Source organism: Aspergillus karnatakaensis (assembly GCF_047715665.1).
Source record: "Aspergillus karnatakaensis strain CBS 102800 unplaced genomic scaffold BJY04scaffold_1, whole genome shotgun sequence".
Lineage (NCBI taxonomy): Eukaryota > Fungi > Ascomycota > Eurotiomycetes > Eurotiales > Aspergillaceae > Aspergillus > Aspergillus karnatakaensis.
This window is the reverse complement of record NW_027395713.1, coordinates 262,361-282,528: the sequence shown is the minus strand read 5'-3', so window position 1 is coordinate 282,528 and position 20,168 is coordinate 262,361. Positions and strand designations below refer to the sequence as shown.

The following is a 20,168-nucleotide window of genomic DNA, read 5'->3' as shown; positions in this document are numbered from 1 at the left end:
TAAAAGAATTACTGGTTATTTGGCGCTAAATTGGACTTAGTCTACTCCAAGTTTGACCAAATCGAATCTCTGATTCTCAACAATAATGACCGCTAACTAATTAACAATATACTAACTAGCAATCATGTACATACCCTAGGAACTACACCTACCTACTAATTCACCTCAAAACCCCGGCCGGATCAGATCCTGGTCAAATCAGATAGCGGAATTGTGGGTTTGCATCACCCTCCTTGGTCACATCAATGCGGACGTCATCAGTCACTGGTCCATACAGCCTGTCTCGCTTCTTGTTCTCATGGTTTAGCTTGAAGTACAAGCCCCCCGCCATGATTGCAATGCATCCGGTCAACGCGCATCCAATAGCACAGCCGCGAATATAGATCGGCCTAAGATGTCAGCTACAGAACAGCCTGTAGTAGATTCGGACCACTTACCCTTCAGAGTCTGGGAAAACGGTGCTACTGACGAAGCTCGAACACTGTCCAAAAACAGCCAACAAAGCCATACCAGCACCCTTTTTAGAATCACCTCCCTGGTTATTGAGCAGCCAAGTAATGTTGATGCAGAGCGCAGGAAAGACGCCACATGTTGCCAACCAGACCCCAAGGTAGCGCGGTCCCACTTTGTTCTCATCCTGCACAGCAGCAAGCAAAAGGTACCCAATCATCCCCATTGTAGAAAAGAAAACGATCACGAGTCCTCGCCTTCCATACCGGTCTGAGAATAATGCGGCTGCGACGCAGAGCAAAAATGAGACAAAGTATGGAGGTGCCGAAAGGCCTTGAGCGTTAATGGAAGTGTATCCCATGTGCTGGATGATGGTAGGGAGGAAGTTTGAAAGACCGGCAAAAGAGTAGTTACAGCAGAAGTGAATGAGTGTATGCACATAGTTCTTGTAGTCTGTAAGCCCCGCAATGAACTGACGCTTGTCGAGTCGGTTCTTAGCGGTACGGTCGACCGTCTGGAGGCGCTCGGTGGCGGTGGTCTGCTCGGACTCGGAGAGGAATTTTGCGGTACCGGGGGAGTCGGGGAGGAAGAAGAAGACGACTATTGCAAAAAGGACGGTAGGAGCGCCCTCTGGTTGCGTTAGCTGAAGTACCACCAGGGACCAGAAAGAGAGAGCTACCGATGATAAAGAGGAACCGCCACGACTCCATGGTGGAGTGTTTGATATGTGTGATACCGTAGGCCAATGAGCTGGCAAAGCAATTGGCGACAGGAGACATCCCAAGTAGAATTGAGACACGGAAGCCAAGCTCTCGTCGCTGATAGAATAGTGACAAAAAGTATGGGGCGCCAGCGCCAAAAGCGGCCTCAAAGACACCCAGAAAGGCACGGCAAACAATCAACTCAGCCATGTTGTCGACTGCCCCAGCACACATGGCAGCTGCTCCCCAGCTGACAAAAAGCTCAGCTTTTGGCAAGACAAGGGACGAGCTTGCGCACACTTACCAGATACACAGCCCCGTCACATAAATATGAGCAGGAAAGATTTTCCAGAAGACGGTGGTCCATTCAAAGAGAACATAGCAGATGTAAAAGGCATTCAACACCCAAGCCCATTGCGAGTCACTGATGCCCAGATCTTTGTCAAGGCCAGCGGTTTTGGCATTGCCAATGTTTCCTATATCGTGAGACGAGAAGTAATTAAAAGCGGAGTATCTTACCTCGATCCAGATATGACAACACATAGAGGATGCAAACAATGGGAAGAACACGACGGTCAAACTTGGCGAATTATGAGCTTGTGTCAGGCGATACGTTTGTTGAAGAACTTGAGGAACATGGTGCCATACCTTCTTGCGGATAAAGGCCTCTTCAGTCGCTGTGACATGGATAGGTTGGTCATCCTTTCTCAAGTCCTCAACATCTTTTGACTGGACTTTCTCCAAGTGGAGGGAGTTTTCTTCCTTGATGGCGGCCATGATGTTGGACTGGAAATATGAGAGGCAAGGTCTGTTCTTCCTTCCTGCAACACATCCCTTCCTCCAGCTCTTTATATTCCCCAACGTCTGGGCAAGCATTGACCACAAGATGGCCGGCTGACAAGTCCTAACCTCTTCAACCGGGGAATCTGCTCTTCTCTCATGGCCACCACATCTCAACCCCACGGGGTACTAGGGGCGACACGATCGACAATGGATATTTGGCATTATCCGCGGGGAATACCAATCTCCTCATAACCGAGCAGCTCCCATTGGATAATAGAAAAGAAAGCTCGAACTGACTTTTTATGATTGGAAAGACCAAGGGTCCCGAGGGCTTCTTAGCTCTCCACCTTTCGGTCGAGAGCCCTTCCCCAACCCCCAGCGCGGATGTTGCCAAAATGCCGCTCTGCAGCTTGTATGCAAAATATCCGCTCCCCAATCGTGAAATCCGCCCAGGCAGTATTTAACCCCCAATGACTCTCTATTATGTTGCTCTAGTCAGTAGCAGATGTCTCATAGAGATCGAGCGAGAATCGAATCGAAGAAATCAACATGTCTGTCCCCTACCCGTTCAAATTTACTACGCCCGACCAGCCGACTGCCTCCGGCGACGGAGTAGCTACCTCTCTCAACATCAAACTCGAGAACGTCCGCGGCCGAATCCCCTCTGCACAAGTCTCGCGCCTTCGAACAATGATGCTAGAAGCACACAATGACCCGAGCAAGATCATCGCCCATGCTTGCACTTACGACGGCCTATCCTCCCGCCTCGTCGAAGAGGCCGGATTCCCGATTGTTTTCTTGGCCGGCTACACTGTCGCAAGCAGCTTTGGCTTGCCAGATACAGGTTATATCGCCATGGAGGACTTGTGCAAAAAGATTCAAGAGGTGGTGCGTCAGGTCAACATACCGGTTATGGCGGACGGTGATACAGGATACGGGAGCCCTATGAATGTCAAGAGAACGGTGGAGTCATTCGCTGCAGCTGGAGCAGCTGGAGTCATGATTGAGGATCAAACGTGGCCAAAGCGTAAGTAGTCAAGATTCCTACCGGAAACGTTGCTAAGCGCTTTAGGGTGTGGCCATACCAAGGGCAAATCTGTCGTTTCTCGGGGTGAAGCCTTTGCGCGTATTCAGGCTGCTGTTGATGCACGCAATGAAGGGCAAGACATCTTCATTCTTGCGCGAACCGATGCATTGATTCATGGCTGGGACGAAGCATTGACACGTGCAAAGGAGTTCAAGCGGATCGGTGTGGACGCAGTCTTTGTCGAGGCCCTGCCGGACAGGGAGGCGATGCAGCGATGTGTCCAGGAAGTCGGTATTCCTACCTTTGCCAACATCATTGAAGGGGGTAAGACAGAGAACCTCTCAGCCAAGGACCTCGCTGAGCTTGGCTTCTGCGCTGTCGCCTACCCATGGACTCTTGTTGCCGCGAAGCTGAAGAGCATTCGGGAGACTTTGGAGGCGCTGAAGAAAAGTATGACTGAAGGGTCGCCGCCAATGATTCTGAGCTACACGGACGTGTGTGAGGGAGTTGGCTTCAATAAGTACTGGGTGAGTTGCATAGACCTCTTCTTTTGGTATTCCCTGACTGTTCCTAGGATCGCGAGACGCGATATGAATTCAACCAGGATGGTTTGATAAACCCACCAAAGTAAATCTGCATGAATGGGACGTGGTTGATTGTATTTGAAAGCAATATACTTGGGACTACAATATCTCAATGATACGGCGTTGAAGTACCACTGTTACCGAGTATGCACTGTGATGTAGGGCTAGGTAATCATGGACATGATGTCACAAGCGTATTTTCGCATACAACACCAATTATGAGTTGACAGCCTAACCACGGACTTTCAGCCTCGTATATCTTCGTAGTCGTACTAAGTGGTCATTTGCTTTCTATCTTTTTAACCTAAAAAGGGCTGCCTGGTGAACTCCAGCCTACGGTCCTACACCCTAAGCACCCGGACAAATTCGTGTGAACCACTCGACGAGTTTAATACTGTATCATGAGATTGATTGGCCACTAACAGCTCACTTACACTCCGGAGTAAACATTACTATAACATTATACTCAGCTAAGTCCAATACATACCGATTCATCATCGACCAATCCGAGGAGCAAAGAGGTATATGCAGCGTATGACGTCAGGAGGCACACCACCTGGGGACGACTGGAGGAGGACCTAGTGCCAAACAGCGCCACCGACAGCATCATCGTGGAGAAATCAAACAGGAATCCCGATCCAGATCTCGATGACATCTCAAATGGCGTCAACGGTCATCCTGCCCTCTTGGCCGCCTGGGGATATATGAACCTTATAACTCACCACGCCAACCCTTTTTCCCTCTCCAACTTTAACTTAACCAACAACCACAATACCCAAGAAATCACTCCAAGACATCAACAATAAACAATCACCAAAATGAACCCCCTCTCAAACCGTACCCAGCCCGAAGTCCCCGATAACGCGGGCCCTTCTACCCCCTCCCACACCGAAGAACAGAAGCGTCACTTCTACGAGAACCTCCCCGCCGAGGAAAAGGAGAAGAAGACCTACACCGAGTGGGTCAAGGAAGCCTATCAGGAGCAATATGAGAAATGGGTGCCCTGGCTGGAAGATCAGTATCTGCACTGGTTCGGAAAGGGAGATAACAAGGCTTCATATGTTGCCAAGGGTCCGCCTTCCTCCATCTCTTAGGCTACATCGATAACGCTAACAGTGAGAAATATAGATAACCTGTCCAAAACGAAAGTCACGGGAATCCCTCAAGTCGACCAAATTCAGGACGACACGAATAACCTTATCGGCAACCAGTTCGGGGAGAAGGGTGTCTTCGCCCCTGTTGGGAACTTTGCTTCAAAGGAGGGCATCAACCGTGCTGAGCGTGGAGGCAAGGATGAGAATGGCTCTTATGGCGGTCCGCTGGGTGGTGTGACAGATCCTATTGTGCAGGGTGGAAAGAGCGCTGGGTCAGGTATCAGCAGCGGCGTGCAGAGTGTTGGTAGCTCGGTAGGTGGTGTCTTCGGAGGTGGAAGTGAGCAGAAGTAATTGATGCTCGAAACTGATTATTGATCTTATGGCCGGTCCGAGTGAGATGATCTTGATGATATGATTATGATACTTTGACTATTACATGATGTACATGTTTTCTAATGTGTCTTATTATGATATGGAGAGTTTGGAGAATTCATTCTGAAGTCTTTGCTGTATAAAACATCTTTTATTCGCAATCCTCACAAGCTTCGAGTACTTGATTTTATAGCGGATGTGTTGTGATTTTAGAGATATTCCTGTCGAATTTACTGGAATGGGTTCCCAGTAAACCCTAAGCGATCAGAACCACCCATTTAGTGGAGCTACAAGGTGTACATTATACCCATTTAATAGTGATGAGTCGAGTCTAGATTACCCGAATAGACCGTCTTACTGTCTTTGTTCAACGGTGCGCGATTTCAATTCTATAATATATATTAGGCCGGGACGGGACAGACCTACTAGAAGATAAGGTCGAGACATCAAACGCCACTACTCTTTTTGCTCAGCTAGTCTAGTACACGATTATTGTCCCCAGAGCTCGCTCGAAAACAGATAATGCTTTGCCAAATCAAGCATGCATATCCATTGTTGTTTCTCCGGTGTAAGCCGCCGCTATCTGCTATCTGTACCACAGCATAGGTAATGACATACTCAGCATGGAATATATCAATTATCAGGCTATCTGTTATCAGATCGGCCTGGGCTGACGATAAGGAAGATAAAGTAGGTTTCGACGTCTAGGATTCAGCATCCGTCCTCTACGAAAAGTCGACATATTATTAGTCAAAAGTTCTGGCCTTTGGATCAACTTTGCTGGTTACGGTGCCTGGTGCGGCATACAAAGCTAAAATTCTGTTTGCATCCGCATTTAGCGGTCTCATTGCTGCTGGGTAAGCTGCTGCGATTAGCATTAACATTGTGTTCGATCTGCTGGCACAAGACAGAGAACGGAAGACATCAAGGATGCATCACATGTGGATGGGAAGGGTCGCAAAATACTAGGAAATGTAAATTCTTCCAGTTGATCAAATGAGAAGCCGGTTCTTCTTGCTCGAGCCAGCCCGTGACGGAAAGATAGAAAGGATAAATACTCTTTCGGACAGTTGCCCGAGCTCTAACAGCCGGATCTTTACTGCATGCACGGAATGCACACTGTCTCTTCTGGTCTGGCGCGTGAAGGGCTATTGTAACCACCTTCACGGCCCTCGTTATGCGGATATTCGAATGGGGTAGGACAAAAGTTGGGCAGCAAGGAGCAAGCGATCATTCCATCGGCTCGTCAGACGAGTCAGGTAGAGACGTTTCTCGTTTCCAAGGTTGAGACTCAACGGTTGACCTGAATCACGGAAGGATTTGCCTAGCGACAAAGGGCCGAGCAGCGCTAGAATGGGAGTGCGCACAGCACAGCCTCTTTCTGGGGTTCAACCTTGTGATGCTCCGGCAGTCAAATATCGTCCGGCGGTCCAGCGATTTACCGGCGTCCAATTCGAGTTTGAGTGGTGCTCGGCAAAATGAATCTGCCAAATGTGTCAGTAATGACGATCATAGCGACGGTGGCCGGGAATGGAAGAGAGCAAGAGCAACATTGAGAGCAAGGGGCAGGCAGGCCTCGAGGACAGTTCTAACTTCTAAGTTCTCGAGATGAAGCCGGATATGGAAGAGGATTGGTGTTGTTGAGAGCTTTGAGCCAGCAGGTTGATCACGTTGCGCAATGATTGGTAGATCATGGCTCAAGGGTCATGCGGGTGTGGAGATGAGAGCGATCAAGTCTCTTGGAATGTGCTGCGACCGTCGGTCTTGAAATACTCCTCGAGTACTAAAGGTGAAGATTGGGACTGTATCTCAGCGAGTTAAGGCCGTTGGACTCGCGATTATTGCACTGCATCGTTAACTTTTGATCCCCGCCGAATAAGGCCCAAATACGGGGTTCTCTGCTTGCTTGTGCTCCGCCGGCGGAGTACAACATGGGGAAGGCTAGAACCGAGCAAAATGATACTATGAATAATGGATAAAGATCATTGGGTCATCTTCAATGGCAAATCACTTGTCAACCAGATCCTAGGACCATTGGTATGTGGTTGCACCATGCCAGCTTCCGGGGGTCCGATATGAGGTCCGCGAGTACTCCGTAGTCGAGTCAAGATATCAGTTGAAAGGAGCGAGTCTGAGGGATATAAGGATGGCTGTTAATGGTAGGGGAGCTACCGTTGACCGGATCTGTCGACCTGCGTATCAAAGTAGAGTCAGATCGGCCTGGGAAGAGCTTCCTCGCTCTCTGTTCCTCCTCCTGCCTTGACCGAAGCATTCGCGATAGGCTTGATCCTGATTGGTCGATGACCCCATTTCTCGTCGATGCTGAGTATCAATCTCTGACTTCATGCCAATTCTTGTTCCACATTATTCCGGGGAGAGATTGGAGGGACGGCTATTGGTGTTGGCTGTTAATCCCTCACTTTGGGCCGCTTTGGACTGGATTCGAATAATCGCAAACATATCAACGAGCCTTGGATCAGGCTTGACGATTGCAGCAAAGCAAGCTCCAAGCTTGTGCCTGAAAGTGAGAGCCCGAGATAGGTTCCTCCCATGAATCCAGCGGTTCGGACTGGGAGGGTGTTTGCTTTTTCCACCCACTCCACAGGAGCAGCAGAACGAAAGCGGTGACGACGATCCGCATCACTTCTTCCCCAGTCGGGCCAAACGCTTCTCTTCCTATCACGCTAAACTGACTCCTCACGAACGGCCGTTGTGACTCGTCCATTCCATCATTTTTAAGATATGGGCTAATCTATCCCCTATCTGAAGCTCCATTCTCGGTCTTTTCACCTGTGAGCGGCCCTTGCCCTGGAACGTGGCTGATGTTCCTTGATCTTCTCGATTGTCCCGCTAACCCTGTGACGCCAGATTCCCCGACTCCTTGAGCTTTTCGAAGGCCAACTACTGCTGAAACACCAACCATAACTCTTCCTCCTCCACGCTTTTCTTCCTTCTCGGTTGCTTTAATCCCTGCTTTTTGACCGTGCACTCCCGACCAATGTCCTCCCCATGTCAAGGCCTCCATCTGCATCTGAGAATACCCCGTCGACTCCCCCGGTGACACCTGCTGCCTCTGCCCAACATGATTGCTCTAATCGGGCTGGCTCTCTTCACGGCAAGCAGCGGCGCCACCGCGACGCTCGGGACCAACTCTTCCATCCCCAACAGGCTCCCTCTCCATCCCGCGCTGAATCCCCCACGGCTCGACAGTGGGCTAATCCGTCATCCAAATTTGCTCTAAAAAGGGCTACTACTGCTCCCCCGGAAAACGCCTCTCACTCAGGTCTGTCCTACACCAGCTACAACAGTCCCCAACTGTCTGAGAGAGATAGTATTTTCGCAACACATTACCTACCTTCAGACAACGACGCTGCCAATTCACCGTCACCGCAACTTCCACCCGTCGAAGCTGCCCATCATGTCACTCCAGCAACGTTAATACCTGATAATGCACCTTCTTCCTCGTTTACCTTCTCCAAGGTCCTTCCCTACCGTGATCGCGCCAACGACTCCCACATGGAAGTTGACATCCACAGACCACACCCGCTACGCTCCGCTCCGCTCCTTCCCTCCCATCCTCCTTTCTCGCTACCACCGGACGATTCAGATGTGACTTTGATTGAAGAGTTTGATTCGCCATACCGCCGCTCGTCTTTGTTCGGTGGCGGCGCGAGTGTAGCTGTATCCCACGCGCCTCTTCGCGCTCTTGAGCCATCTCCCCTCGACGATGACTCCTCGCAATCGCAGCAAACACAAGTGACGTCATTGGGAAATGCATTCCACGACGGCAATGGGACGAACTCACACTTCCACCAGAGACAAGGACGGCCTTCATGGGACACGGCCCAAGACAGCAAAGTCGAACGCAGCTCCAGCCGGAGTCGTCGAGGAAGAGTAGAGAACTCCATCGAGGCCAACATAGCCAACGCCGAGCCGACCTCCCATGTTCGCAGCCGCAAGTCCAGTCACTATTTGGGTTTGTTCAAAGAAAACACCTCCACGTCTCCAGATCGTAAGCGGAAAGACGACCGTGCCGGACGATATGACGGAGTTTCTGATGCACAGAACGAAGATCAACAAGGGCTCCAAGCGGATCATGACCATCGCCGGCCTGAAGCCAACCCCTCTGAGCAGGCGGAACTTCGGGGTCTCAAAAGCCTATCGCAGCTCTCTCTTGCTAATATTCCACTCATCAAGCCATCTGCAGGTGCAGAATCGCACGACGATATAGTGGCAGATGCTCCTAAAATTGAGCCTAGGGAACTGCCTCGAAGCCTGCTCGAGGAAATCCGCAACTTCCACCTTACTCCTGGTGGAGAGCGTGGAGCGTCCTTTTCGAGAAGTATCCCCACACAATATTCGGAAAGGGGTAGAGGATATGTGCGTGCATATTCCCCACTCTCCGAAACAGATCAAGAACACGGTCTCGGAACTACTCCGCTTGACGAAGAGGAAGACGAGCAAATATCCTCAGCGGTGTATTTTCCCCACGAACGTGTGGCAGTGTCCGATGAAGTCGATCCTGTACCCTCGTTTGAGCAAGGCTCAGATGGATTGCAGCCCTATGCTGAAGCAGCAATGGAGATAAAGCCCGAAAGGCATGCCGCTCCTGACGAGCCTGAAGCTAAACATGTGGATATTTCCCTTCGATCTAAAAATGACAGTAGAATCCTGCATGGCGATCTTCAGGACAGGAAAACTCCACTAGAAGAGCTAAATGAGAAGTCCATTGATTCCATGTTCCAGCGTCACACTGAGTATTCCACTGAAGATTCCGAGGCACTCTCCGCGGATGACAGTGGAATGTCTGTTCGTGATGAAGAGTCTAGCGTGACCGACGAGGCTGAGGTCACACCAACGGCTACCCCCACGCAACGCCCGCGCATCCCTCGTCCTCGACGCACACAAGGCGATGTAACGCCAGTCGGAGCTGTCGAGCTTAAACCCTATCGCCATCAAGTCGGCGGGCATACCACCGTCTTCCGTTTTTCCCGACGGGCCGTGTGCAAGCAGCTAAACAACAGAGAGAACGAGTTCTATGAACGTATCGAACGCAGGCATCCTGAGATGTTGATGTTCCTCCCCAGGTATGCATTGCGCATCATTCTCTGAGCAATCTGAATTAATTGCGATACCAGGTATATTGGCGTCCTTAATGTGACGTTCTCGAAGAAGAAACCAAAGAAGCCGTCCGAAAACCAGCCTGGACAGTCTGACATTGACTACTTTACGGATGACGCCAGGAATACCCACACACAGTCCGGGAGTAATCAACAGCAAGCGCCAGAGCCCGCCCAGAAGGAACGGATCTTCAGTCAGAAACAAGTTACTGGTGTCGTTCCCAAAGTGATACTAGAAAACAATCGCCACATAATTCCTGTTGATCTCTTTTCTAGTCTCAACAGACCCCGGTCAGCGGACGGTATAGTGTCGTTCCCGCGCGATTCTGGAAGGCTCGCCAACGGCCGAAGCCATCAGAACGGCTCTTCCGACCAGAATCTATCTCAGCCTCCAGTGACAAAGATCTGGGGTGCTACAACTGTTAACCGGAAGCTCCAAGAACAGGTTCTTAGAGAAGTATTCAGCCCCCCTGCTATTCACCACCATCGGCGTCATGCTCGCGGACACCTTACCTTGCCGAGGACGACATCTGATGGCCACCGCCGGGTAACAAACCTTTCAGAAAGTCGTGTCTCGAGCAAAGCCAGAAGCTTGGAGCAGACACCATCCCCGCGGTCTCCTGCCATTGATATTGTCAAAAAAGCTAGCGAGGGCCCGGGACTTTCGTCATCCGCCTCTACAGCCCTTGAGGCTAGCCAAGCTCACCTTGAATCGATGCGGTCGAAGGAAGCTCCGCAGCGCACTAGCTCAACATCCCGCTCTCGCCGAGTTCGCCGCCGACACTCAGGAAGTGGTCTCCAACGGCGAGGAACAATGGATTCCGATAGAGGCGCCGGCGAGCTCCTCTTCTTTGAAGACGACGGCTATGGTGGCGATAAAGAGGATGAGATCTTCGCAATGGAAAGCGATGCCCCAACATCTTCGTCTGTCTCTCAGGAACGAAAACCGTCTTTCACCAACCCCACCAAAAAAAATGGCACGGTTTCCCATAATGGGGTTGTTGGTCATGAATCTTTCCAGGCCCCTCTTTTCCCAGATTTCGCTCATAACTCAGTCTCACACCCTCCGGCCAATCCGAAGGAAGCGCAAACGAAAAATGATGACAGAGTACAATTCTTCTTGCTCTTGGAAGATCTAACAGCTGGTATGAATAAGCCGTGCGTCTTGGACCTCAAAATGGGGACTCGCCAGTATGGTGTTGAAGCCAATGATAAGAAAAAGAAATCACAGAGACGCAAGTGTCAGAACACAACATCCCATCAACTGGGCGTTCGCTTATGCGGCATGCAAACCTGGAATGTGAAGAAGCAGGAGTACACTTTCGAAGATAAATACTTTGGCCGCGATTTGAAATCGGGGCGGGAATTCCAAGATGCTCTTACACGTTTCCTCTACGACGGGATCAGCTTTTTGAGCGTCGCCAAGAAGATTCCTGTCATCCTTGATAAGCTCGCCAAATTGGAGAACATGATTCGCAGACTCAAACGTTATCGTCTATACGCTAGCAGTCTCTTGATTCTCTACGACGGCGAGCAGAACCCGCCGCCGAAGACACCTCATCTCGAGGCCACCCCGACGAATATGCGAAACTATTTGCAACGCCGCGTCTCTGATGATGGGCATAACAATTTTGACGTCCAGCTGAAGATCGTCGATTTCGCGAATTGTGTCACGGGCGAGGATGAGCTATCCCCCGAAGTACCATGTCCTCCTCAACACCCTGACGACATCGATCGTGGCTATCTCCGTGGACTTCGTTCTCTACGGATGTATTTCCAACGGATTATGAAGGAGATCAGCCAGGATGAATTTATCGAAAGAGGCGAGGGCGAAGGCATCGCTCTCAACCCACAAATCTCCATTGACCAGCATACATCTGATCGCTATTGGGATGAGAACGTCGTGGAGACTGACCCTGGAGACGTGAGCTTCTGAGCATTACTGCCCCCTCCTTGGTCCTATTTTATTATTTTTCTTTAGTCTTGTTATGTTTCCCCCCCCCTTGCATCTCGGCTACTTTCTGAACTGGAGTTTACGGCTTTATCCTTTTATCTCTTGATCCATCTTAATGGCTTATGCAGGGATTGACAAACGTGGCGTCGATATTGCATGGTAACGGCTTGGGAGGTCATACTTGTTCTTTTTTTCTCCCACGTCCTCAATTTTGAGGTTCACCAGACCAAAAGCATTGTACCCAGGTGGAGATACTATGTCTCTCGCGGTTACAACGATTGATGACTGATCATGGTACATGTACTTTCTCCAGGGGGTTTGATGATCATGCCTGGCGTATGCTTCACGATCCTCTGGAGCTTCATTTCTTTCATTTTCTTCCCAACGTTTGTCTTAGAATTATACCTTCCGGGAGCCTGTACGTTCCCGGGCTTTGTTACTCGTTTGAAGCCCACCACTTTCTATGGTTCTGTGTACATAAGGTGTAGTAGGCTAGACAAGAATCAGTGTTTGTTCTCTCAGCAGTTCTTCAAAGTCGAGTAATTTATGGAGTAGTAGTAACCACTACCTAACTAACAACTTCAAGTAGTGATGGTCAGAATCACGTGCCTCGGCGATAAGCGGTAGATTATCTCCTGCGGAGTCACGACGTCAGCGCCGACTCACTCCTCATCTCCTCACCTCATTGCCCAAGCATAATGACAGCCTCGAATGGCCAGGCGCAGCTGGTCATCGACAAACGCGACTTTGATGCTAACCGTCGGACCTCGACGACTCTTGAGCCCGATGCTGAAGAGGATTCTGCCCTGCTCTACTCGCGCCCGGACTCGAGTCTCTCAGTAGGCAATCGCTTCAGTGACAACAACGATGGACTTCTGAGCGACGTGGTAGAGGAGATCGTGGAAAGGGATAGGCGAAAATTGGCCAGAAAGGTCGTTCGCATCTGTAGCTTTATCTGGGGCGTGGTGACCTGGTGAGTTTCTCTTTACTGTCTCAAAAGTTATACCTATGCTTACATGTTGCTGCTCTGGAATAGTCTCGGCGCTGGAAGCATCACAGCCTTTTCGTTATACGGCCCCTTGTTGTTGACGCGTCTACATTATACACAATTGCGGGTCAATGAGGTCTCTATCGCTGCTGGGGTTTCGATGTACCTGCCGGTGTCCCTCGCGGGGTATCTCTGTGATCGCTATTCGCCATCTCCGTTGACTTTATTCGCGGGCATTACGTTCGGACTCGGCTACCTTCTCGCCGCGTTCACGTACAAAAGTGGTCCCCCTCCCGATGCTGGCGGTAATGGGTGGCCATTTTGGGTCATGGTGGTGGCATTTGTTGCTATTGGGGTGGCTACATGCAGCATGTACTTGGCCGCTGTGACAACATGCGCAAAGAATTTTGGCAGAGGAAAGCACAAGGGCATCATCCTTGCTGTGCCAATTGCAGCTTTTGGTCTGAGTGGAATGTGGCAAAGCCAAGTTGGAACGTATCTGCTGTGTGAACGCTTAGAAGACGGTAGCTGTGGTGACGTTGATGTATACAAATACTTCGTCTTCCTTGCGGCGCTACTCATGACGATCGGGTTTATAGGTACCTTTGCGCTACGGATCGTGGACGACGACGAGGAGAAGTACATTGATGAGGCGGTTGAAGAGCTTGAGCGAAGCGGCTTGTTAGCAGAAAGCGAATTCTTTCGCCCACGAAGCGAAGTGACCCCCGCGTACGGGACCTTCTCTCGGGGTGAAGATACTGCATCTGACGCTGGCCAATCCGTCACCCTGTCAGATGAGATGCGGGAGGCGGCACGACGTGAAAAGGAGAGAGAAGAGGAGGAGCGCAGAAAGAAGAACTGGCTGCTGAACTATGAGACCAGGACATTCTTGGCCGACCACACTATGTGGTGGCTTGCATTGGGCTTCTTCTTGGTCACAGGCCCGGGAGAGGCATATCTCAACAACGTATGTCCAGCCATGAATCGATCCTCGGAATTTTGCTAACTATTCTAGCTCGGAACAATCGTGCAAACACTAAACTCTGACTCCACGGCCATTATCGATTCACACCCCGCAGGCCTCCCGTCCACCCACGTCACAATAATTGCCCTAACCTCAACAATTGCCCGCCTCCTAACCGGCTCCCTCTCCGATCTCTTCGCGCCAACCGCTGAAGCCCACCATATTCTTCTCGATCAAGAGTCCTCCAGCCCACACCTCACATCAACCGCTCCCAAGACGAGACCTACACTTTCCCGGCTGGCCTTCCTCATCCCCTCCGCCCTCCTTCTCTCCCTCGGCTTCCTTCTTCTCGCCTCCCCCTTCCCAACAACCCACCCCGAACTCACCCACTTAACCACTGCCCTCGTTGGCCTCGGATACGGCAGCGCCTTTTCTCTAGTCCCTATTTTAATCTCCGTAGTTTGGGGCGTCGAGAACTTTGGCACGAACTGGGGTATTGTAGCGATGTTTCCTGCTGTTGGCGCGGCGATGTGGGGACTTATTTACTCACGCGGATACCAGGATGCCGCTGACGGCTCTGGATCCCTTGATGACGGCCAGTGCCATGGGTGGCGCTGCTTTGGGTTCTGGGCCGTCGGATGCACGCTTAGTGTTTGGGTTGCTGTAGCCGTTTGGCTGGTTGCTTGGGCATCTTGGAGGAGGAGGGGTGTCGTTGTTTAATCCCTTTTGCTCTTGCGATTTATCTACCCGATCTACTTGATCTATCAAGTAGAGGCGTTGGGAGTTTTGAAATGGGCCATACTATACCATATAGATTGCATAGCTGGGTTGCGAACCTTGGAGTTGATGATTTACTACGTTTTTATATTACTCGGTCCAATCGCTGCACTGCTGAGCAGGTATATGATCGGTCGTGCGGCCGTGCTTCCCTATTCCGTGGATCTAGTCGCTCCTTCCCCCTCAGATCCAACCCGACCGCATTTCCCTTGTTTGTCACCCCCTCTTCGGCGGCCCTGGAGGAAGGCACGATGGACGGCTTAAGGGGTTGGGTCGCTCTTTCGTACAGATCCTTGGTGTCTTCGTACGAGCGGACTCGACCACCTACCTAGGTAGAGTAGATAGGCAAGTTTTGTCAGGTATGGACTAGATCACTATGGCCACCACTCGTATCTCCCATTCAACCTCATAATAAAGCTCAGGAACCAGCCGCCAAAATAAGGTATAAGCCTCCAGAAACGCCAATGCTAATATAAAGTTCAATAAACCAATAGACAACCCAAACGACGAGCATCAGGACCAGGGGACAAGAGTGTCTAATAGGAGAATACAGATAATCCAATATCAGATGTCAGTAGACTGCGGATCCATGCCCATAAACACCTTGTATAGGCGTCGACTGGCTGCGGGACCAATGCGCGAATCTGTGAGGGCGCCGTTTTTGTTCGCTGATTTCTACAAATACTGCATGTCAGCTATGCGTCTCTAACACACACATCCACGCATAGAGGATTGTTAAGTGCAAAATACCTTGACATCCTCCAACAAACCCGGCCCAGTCCTCCTCATCGCCCGAACCAACTCAACAACACTCGGGTACTCATTGAAAATGCCGTATGCCATTGACGCTGTGATCCGGTTGACCTCTTGGAGCATGCGGAGATACGTGTCCGCAGCGTTTTCACCGGGTTTGACCTGGCCCGTTTCCATGCAAAACGCAGAGTCATTATCCTGGTTCCGGAGGCGGCGGTATGGGACTGTCGAGACATGCTCGGTAAACGTCTTGATCCACTCGGCGGATTCCGGCGGTGCGGCGGTTTGGTGGATGAGGCATTGATGGGTGACTTGAAGGTTGAGGAGCGCGTCTTCAATTGTATCGTCGTCGATTGGAGGGGCGTCGGGTTTGTTTGTTTTCCTGCGGCGGGATGCAGCAGGTTGTGCTGAATCTGTCGTTTGGGAGCTGGATTGGACTTCGCCGAGGTGCTGGCGGAACTCGGCTTGATATGCTCGGTTTCGTGAGTTTTTATTTTTACGCATCCAGGCTGTGAGGCCTTCAATGAGGTAGATTATTGTGCGGTTTGGGTGAGCGCTTTTCAGGCGGAGGACGTGGAGCTCTAGCTCGCTTGGTGCATCTGGGGTATCTGAATCTAAACTGGAAGTCACCATGCTGACGAACTCTTGGGCGGTCACTAAGCATAGGATGTGTTCTTCGTCACGAATGTGAAGTTCGCAAGGCTCCCAATATCCTAAGGTCTCGTTGTAGTTGGCCCTCATCTTTCGTCTCCATTTGACCACATTGGGAATCGGGCTCTCAAAGAACGTATGCTCAACTCCGAGGTGCCGCATATGCTCCAGCGCCTGCGTAGCCACGCTTGTCTCTTTTAGAGACGAAGAGAGGTCAAGGATCATCTCCGGGGTAGATTCCTTCTTGTCCACCTTGAGCTTGTTTGCCTGCGCGATGTCAGCCGCAATTTGCTTTTCTTTTGCCTGTTGTTCCTTTAGTTTCTGCTTCCGCTCCTTCTCCAGCTGCTTCTCACGGTCACGCTGCGCCTTGGCTTCCTCTCGGTCTTTTGCTTTTGCCTCCTTGTCTGCAGTAGATCGCTTTGCTGTCGATGCGGCCTTTTTCGGCTTTCGACTACCCTTCGGTTCAGGGAGCTCATCCGGATCCCTCTCATCCTCAGCGTCCTGCGAACGGCGTGGTTCTTGTTTTGCGCGCCCCCCAGGGCCAGTTGTATCACGTTTTGAATCGCCCCCAAGTCTCGCAAGTAGATTTGCTGTCCTCCCAGAGAACTCCGACGGCAGCGCAGGAACCGCAAGCTCTGTATCATCGTGGAAATTGAATAATTCACTTGGATCCGGCATACGCAGAAGATCGCTGAATTCCTCAATGTTATCCACCACAGCAGGTTTGCGCTTCTCACTTCGACTATTTCCAAAACCAAATCCAAGGTCACTACCGTTATCAACCAAAATTTCGTTTGCTTTTGTAGTCCCCCGTTGTCCATTGTTTCGCTTCCCCGGAGACGCACTCCGCCGGCTCGGTTCCGGCGCAGAAGACGTAAAGACAATCGGGTCAGAGTCAAGCGCGTACGCGGTCTTTAGATCCACATTTACATTCGCATTGGATGGTCCAGCAGGAGAAGGAACGACTTCATCCGAGAAAGCGAACGGATTTCGATTGCGCGGTGGGAGTTGGCTTGTGGTAGTCCGAGAAGGTGATCGCGCAGCCGTCTCTATTTCTGGAGTTAGTCGCCTCCGTTTGGAAGGCTTACTAAAGTCATCCTGTTTATTGTAGGCCGGTGTCCAACTGTCAATGTCGTCCGAGAAGAGGGGAACTGGGGGGTGATCGGGGGCCGGTGGGCTGGAGTGAAATCTTCGGATTGAGGAGTAATTGCGGTTCTCATCTGGAGGGGGAGGGGTTGAGGAGAGGAGGTTTATTATCTCGGGCATCTTCGAGGGCTCTGAGAGAGAGGCAGGCGAGAGACGGCGGCCATAGAGTCCAAGACACTACAAAAGCGAGGTTGCACAAGCGCCTTAGGGATCGGAAACCACAACTGGTGTGGCGGCGCGTCGCCGCGTCACTCCATCACGAAGTCAGGTGACCCCATCACCCTCATTACACCACCTGCAGGGAGCGACACAAACCAGCTTCAATTCGAGATATTCACAGTCATCCATCTCATGCACATACTAGGGATATATACAGCTGGCGATACACGTTATATATAAAGTACCCTAGCACGACAAAAGCTTATGACCACCGACTACCACAGCTGCACAAAGGAGGCGAATCTCCTCCACCGAGGCATACTCCTATAGTCATCCAACTCTTTGATTTCTTCCGCCCCAAGAGTTCTGCGACCTGTTTGAAGATCGACCGTTCGAGGATCCCGAATTTTTGTTCGGTAAATCAGCTTATACCCGACTGCACTGAAGACTATCAAAATTGTCCCAAACATGTACTGGAAGAAGTAATATGCGGTAGGTGTATCAGATCCCTGGTTGGATGTTAGCGTGAAGGCCAAAGTTGAGTTGAGAGTAGCCCAAGAACACTTACAATAGGGTACAAGGCAAGGTACAGTGACGTTCCGATATAAAAGCAGCAACAGCTCAAGAGCCAAATCGGAGGAATTGGCCAGATGGCGCACTTCCACGCATAAATTTCCGTGAACAGAGGGTCATTTTGTGCCTTGAGGGCAGCACGGAAGCGGAATGAGGTGATGGATATCACGAGCCACACCATGAAGTACCCTGTACTAGCAATCTGCGCCATCCAGTTGAAGACGGTTATACCTTCTCCGCTAAGGTTGATGTACGTCAGCGTCACGCAGAGGATGCTGGTCAAGGCAAGCGAGACTCGAGGACGACCGCGCGAGTCGACCTTTGCCACCCATGAAGAGATTAAGCCTTGATGGGCCATCGATTGTAGGATGCGGGAGGCTATGAAGAAACTCTCTGCGGCGATGGCAGCCACAGCGAAGATGATGATAACGTTGAGAAAATCCGGTAAACCCTTGATGCCGGCCTGGTTGATAGCGATGACGAACGGCGAGGCAGCAACGCCACTGCTGCCCAGGAGATTTTCATTGTACGGTGATATCAAGATTCCGATAAGCGTCACCGAGACCAGATAGAAGACAGAGACTCGAATGGGAATCAAAAACACGGCGTGAGCGACAGAGAACCTGGGCGATTTAGACTCCCCTGCAAGGAAACCGGTGAAGGTATTGTCACCGATAGCCAGAATTGCTAAGAGAACACTATTTCCGAACCCTTTGAATTCGTTCAGAAACGCTTTCCCATCCTCCCAATTCTCGCCATGATGCATTCTGCCTTCCGGTCCGGCGCCGAAAACAAGGGCGACACCAACAATGATGAATACGATGAGGACGAGAATTTTCATGATTGCAGTAACGTACTCGAACCATCCAAATACGACGTTTGGTAGACTGAAAATGACAAACATGAGAAGGAGGAAGATCGTTACTATAGCACCGTTAGCGGAGATCGAGAGAATCGATTGAGACGTACACCACACAGCTTCGTGGACAGAATCCTTTGCCCAGTAGTTCACGATGACGGAGAAGAACGTTGCCTCCGCGGCGATAATCGCAGTCCAGCCAATCCACATGGAGAACCCAGCAGCGAAGGCTAGGGCTGGGTCGACAAACCGATCGGCATAATCGATGAAGTTTCCAGATGTTGGAAATGCAATTGTCATCTCGGAGACGGTGTTGAGGACTGCCCATACACAGGAACACACCATGGCAAACCCTAATAAGAGAGAGCCAGGACCACCATCTCGCAAGTTCGACCCTGTGGAGATAAAAAGACCTGCTCCAATTTGACCTCCTAGCGAAATCACCTGTTCAAGATTAGTTGGTTGAAAAACGAAAGCGATGGGCACACACATGGATCTGCCTGGGAGTGAAGGTTCGGTGAAACCCTGCATCATTTTGCACCACCGAGACTTCCCCTAAATTGTCACTGTTTGTATCCACTGGTGACTGCGAGTTGGAAAGGCCATCCTTGGTCTCTATCATCTGCGACATCGTCTAGGAGATCAGCGTATTGGTGTATGCTTGTCGCATGCGATGATAGGGTCCTCACTAAGGGCAAAGACTGAGACCTTTATAATCAAACCAAACATAGCAACGCCGAGGAGTCGAGATAGAGAGACCGTCATCGTTGCTGATATACACTGCCAAGATAAATGTAGGAAGGAGGGCAGGTCGATGCGCCGCCGTGGAAGCTCTACCCCAACATTCTTATCACCAATCTTACCCTGTTTTGGGTTGGTGAGGGATCAGACTTTTTGGGGTACGGAATCATTGGTGGATTTCGTCTTCTATCGACCACCCAAGTCGAATGGTATGGAGTCATTATTTGGAGAAGGGCCTGCTAGCCACGAGATTAGCCTGTTTATCCTAGTGAAAAGAGGAGATAGGACTCTCGTCCTACACCAAACATATCTCCGAGTCATGCGTGAGGAGTCATTATCTTCAGAAGCATTCAAATTGCGGCGCATCGAGTTGCCCTTAGCCCAGGTGCAACATCATGTCACATCGGAAGATAAGCCGGTGGAATGTATATAAGATGTTGGAGATAAGAGCATAAAGGATTGTTCAATTCCA

The 20,168-nt window shown here is 50.7% G+C and overlaps 7 protein-coding genes across 7 annotated transcripts; 4 read left to right on the top strand and 3 right to left on the bottom strand.

Annotated features, from left to right (window-relative positions):
- Positions 1-193: 193 nt before the first annotated feature.
- BJY04DRAFT_212367 (major facilitator superfamily domain-containing protein) lies at positions 194-1,928 on the bottom strand (the record flags this gene model as incomplete). The annotated part of the gene is made up of 6 exons (XM_073714567.1): positions 194-389; positions 438-1,080; positions 1,130-1,401; positions 1,456-1,627; positions 1,671-1,731; positions 1,800-1,928. The coding sequence occupies 6 exons, from the start codon at positions 1,926-1,928 to the stop codon at positions 194-196; spliced, it is 1,473 nt and encodes a 490-aa protein (XP_073577140.1).
- Positions 1,929-2,483: 555 nt separating this feature from the next.
- On the top strand, positions 2,484-3,592 carry BJY04DRAFT_204312 (isocitrate lyase/PEP mutase family protein; the record flags this gene model as incomplete). The annotated part of the gene is made up of 3 exons (XM_073713471.1): positions 2,484-2,961; positions 3,007-3,488; positions 3,536-3,592. 3 exons carry the CDS (start codon positions 2,484-2,486, stop codon positions 3,590-3,592), a joined length of 1,017 nt encoding a protein of 338 aa, XP_073577139.1.
- Positions 3,593-3,993: 401 nt separating this feature from the next.
- BJY04DRAFT_175628 (uncharacterized protein) lies at positions 3,994-5,156 on the top strand. The gene is made up of 2 exons (XM_073709360.1): positions 3,994-4,616; positions 4,674-5,156. Exons 1-2 carry the CDS (start codon positions 4,364-4,366, stop codon positions 4,988-4,990), a joined length of 570 nt encoding a protein of 189 aa, XP_073577138.1. The 5' UTR covers positions 3,994-4,363; the 3' UTR covers positions 4,991-5,156.
- Positions 5,157-8,020: 2,864 nt separating this feature from the next.
- On the top strand, positions 8,021-12,606 carry BJY04DRAFT_225400 (inositol polyphosphate kinase KCS1; the record flags this gene model as incomplete). Its single annotated transcript, XM_073718204.1, has 2 exons — positions 8,021-10,098; positions 10,150-12,606. 2 exons carry the CDS (start codon positions 8,021-8,023, stop codon positions 12,065-12,067), a joined length of 3,996 nt encoding a protein of 1,331 aa, XP_073577137.1. The 3' UTR covers positions 12,068-12,606.
- Positions 12,607-12,764: 158 nt separating this feature from the next.
- BJY04DRAFT_175622 (MFS transporter) lies at positions 12,765-15,211 on the top strand. The gene is made up of 3 exons (XM_073709359.1): positions 12,765-13,058; positions 13,122-14,040; positions 14,089-15,211. Exons 1-3 carry the CDS (start codon positions 12,784-12,786, stop codon positions 14,755-14,757), a joined length of 1,863 nt encoding a protein of 620 aa, XP_073577136.1. The 5' UTR covers positions 12,765-12,783; the 3' UTR covers positions 14,758-15,211.
- A 167-nt stretch (positions 15,212-15,378) lies between these two features.
- Positions 15,379-17,484, bottom strand: BJY04DRAFT_212362 (uncharacterized protein; the record flags this gene model as incomplete). Its single annotated transcript, XM_073714566.1, has 2 exons — positions 15,379-15,489; positions 15,565-17,484. The coding sequence occupies 2 exons, from the start codon at positions 17,482-17,484 to the stop codon at positions 15,379-15,381; spliced, it is 2,031 nt and encodes a 676-aa protein (XP_073577135.1).
- Positions 17,485-17,692: 208 nt separating this feature from the next.
- Positions 17,693-20,166, bottom strand: BJY04DRAFT_175618 (amino acid permease/ SLC12A domain-containing protein). The gene is made up of 2 exons (XM_073709358.1): positions 19,007-20,166; positions 17,693-18,949 (listed from the first exon to the last, which is right to left on the bottom strand). The coding sequence occupies exons 1-2, from the start codon at positions 19,487-19,489 to the stop codon at positions 18,044-18,046; spliced, it is 1,389 nt and encodes a 462-aa protein (XP_073577134.1). The 5' UTR covers positions 19,490-20,166; the 3' UTR covers positions 17,693-18,043.
- Between the last annotated feature and the right edge of the window lie 2 nt (positions 20,167-20,168).